The following is a 2,671-nucleotide window of genomic DNA, read 5'->3' on the forward strand; positions in this document are numbered from 1 at the left end:
TTGATATTTTTGTACCTTAAGATGCGGTATCGGTTGGGAGAATGGAGAGAGTTGGTGGGGAAAAAAATTGGGTCAAACATCAGAAAATGGAATGTGGGAAATTCGTATCAAACACTTAAGCGAAATTATCCAAATTTAACAAAGAAAAAAGGGAAAGTACTTTTTATAAATTTGTGATAGTACAAATGTTAACATGAATAATTAATGAACCATAAACAAATGAATTTTAAATTCATTGGTGTTTGTACTTATATATATCTATATATTTACGGGTTTGCCATGTAGGCACTTTCTTGAGTTGAAAGGATGAAATTTCAGGGGTGGGGAGAAACAGCCGTTAAGGAGGAGTAAATAAAATGAATGAAAACAAAAACAGATGTATATAAACGTGCGTGTAAGCATAGCTGCATATTTATATTTGTGTGTTTTTGTTTTGTTTAAGTTCCTCCCCCTTTTTTGGCGGCGTACACCACGTAATTTTTCTCTTTTCCTCCGATTTGTGTTGTGCGTGCGTATGTATGTGTATGTGTATGTGTGTGGTGGGGAGCAAAGCAAACGGAGGAGACGGGGAAATGGAAGGAAAATATTTAAAAAAAAAAGAAAAGACAAAGTAGAAGTGAGAGAAAGTAAAGAAACATAAATATAATGACACACCACCTTCCCATCTACCGGCTCCGTTTGAATTCTTTCAACTTTTCCATCCCTCGTTATTTTCAGGGAGCAGCTGTTGTTATCATTGTTATTACCTGTGATTGACATTATCATTATCATTATTATTATTATTATTGATGTTATTCGTGTTCCCCTCCCTTTCTGTCCCACTTTCCCTCCTCTCTCTCTTTTTTTTTTTTTACCTCCGGTATTTCTGGTTTTCCGCTTATGTTTTTTTTTTTCGAATTTCACTAAAGTAAACCACAACATCACAGTTATTTGATGTTGAACACCACCACCACCCCTTCCAAAAAAAAAAAAAAAATCGAAAGCGGAGATAATGACGATGAATGCGAGGAGAAGGTGTGATCGACGTTGCGATGGAAATGAATAGGAAAAAAAAAGGGGAACAATGATGTTAAGGAAAAAAAGCAGAAGAGAAAGAAAATGATGTCCTTCAGAGTGAAAACAACAGCAATAGTGACGATATGATAATAATTAACAAAAACAAGGATGGTGATGGCAATGATGATGTGAGAGAAAAGGAGAGAGAAAGAGTAGTGGAAATAAAGCGAGAGCCCGTGTACGAAAAAGAAGAGAAAAATTATATATGTATGCGAGAATATGTGCCTGTTTTCCCCCTACAAGCTTTTTTTCCTTCTGCGCTTATCACTATTATTCATTTTTTTTATTTTTGCGCCATGGTGGTAGCGGATTTTAGTTAATGAAACGGGAAAAGAATATATTGTTGTTTCTTCCGCTCCACCGACCTTACTTTTTTTTCATTTTTTTAAATTATTTTTGAAAATGCCATCGTTCGTTCTTTGATTAATCCGTCTTTTTTCCCCCGTCGTTTCGTTTGTCTTGTTTTGTTTTTCACTCGGTTTCTGTTTAACTTATTTCGTAGTGCAGGGTGAGGAGGTGGTCTGGGCCAATGAATAATAATGACCATGCTAATGATAATAACGACAATACCAATTGGGGCAGTGGAACGCCGCTCCGGGAACATATAGCGAAGGACGAGGGCGGATAAGCGCAAGCAGAAGCAAAACTAGGGAAGGAACGTGGCGAGGCGGGCATATTCAAAAAAAACACATGAGAGTGCGCACAATGCCGTTTGCACGCATGAGGATACATGCATATATTTTTATATGTATGTTGTTTCACTTAAAATATATATTTACATATACGTATATATTTTTAAAAGAATGCGTGTGTCCCGTCATCTCGTCGTCACACGTAGCCACCGGCTCGTGGACATGCGAGTGAAAACGGGTGCGGATGAGCATGCATGTGCGGTTGTGCGCGCGGGCGCGACTGCGTATGAATGTTTGCGACCGCCTGAACATGTTCGCAAATGTGTGTCCGGTGCCGGCGCACATTTGTGTGATATGATCATGGGTGATGGTGCGCGAGCAAAAGCATTCATCCAGCAACATGTATGGTGCGTCGGTGGAAATACCGAGTTCCTCCAAGGGAACGTGAGCAGGGTCTCATGTTTTTTGAGGAAACCGGCCCGCCGGCGCCCGCGCTCCGGCGGGTGCACACTCGCATCATGGGATCACGCTTTAGTGTGCGTTTTTGAATATGCCTGCCACAACCCCGATCCAGTAGTTTTGTCTTTTCCTAAGCGTTGTAGCGTGCGCGGGGCGGGTCCCGTCATATACACGAGGACGTGCGCCTTCGCGGATGGAAATGGGTGGGGGTTTTGTGTGTGTCGTTTCCTTTAGCGATTAGCATTTGGTGGGCTTCGCTGAGGATGCAAAACGTCAGCACACCCCCCGCTTATTCCTATCTTGGAATGAGAAGAAAAGCACGCGCGCGTTTCGATCGCGGCCCTTTGGCGGTTGTTTGCCCTGTATCGGCCCTTCGATGCGATCGTGTCTTGTTCCTTTCACGAAGCACGCCGCTCATCCCCCCTTTGAAATTTGGGCTCAAATCGCCGTGTCGGTTTCCGGTTCGCGGTAGTCCCTTCTTTTCCCACCCCAAGAGGAGTCCCCAAGCTTTTTACCCCTTTTTA

At 42.2% G+C, this 2,671-nt stretch overlaps 1 protein-coding gene across 1 annotated transcript; it reads left to right on the top strand.

Annotated features, from left to right (window-relative positions):
* Window positions 1–1,802: 1,802 nt before the first annotated feature.
* Window positions 1,803–2,381, top strand: TEOVI_000310700 (uncharacterized protein; the record flags this gene model as incomplete). Its single annotated transcript, XM_067226073.1, has 1 exon — window positions 1,803–2,381. One exon carries the CDS (start codon window positions 1,803–1,805, stop codon window positions 2,379–2,381), a length of 579 nt encoding a protein of 192 aa, XP_067082174.1.
* Between the last annotated feature and the right edge of the window lie 290 nt (window positions 2,382–2,671).

Source organism: Trypanosoma equiperdum (assembly GCF_001457755.1).
Source record: "Trypanosoma equiperdum strain OVI genome assembly, contig: ctg_665, whole genome shotgun sequence".
Taxonomy (NCBI): Eukaryota; Euglenozoa; class Kinetoplastea; order Trypanosomatida; family Trypanosomatidae; genus Trypanosoma; species Trypanosoma equiperdum.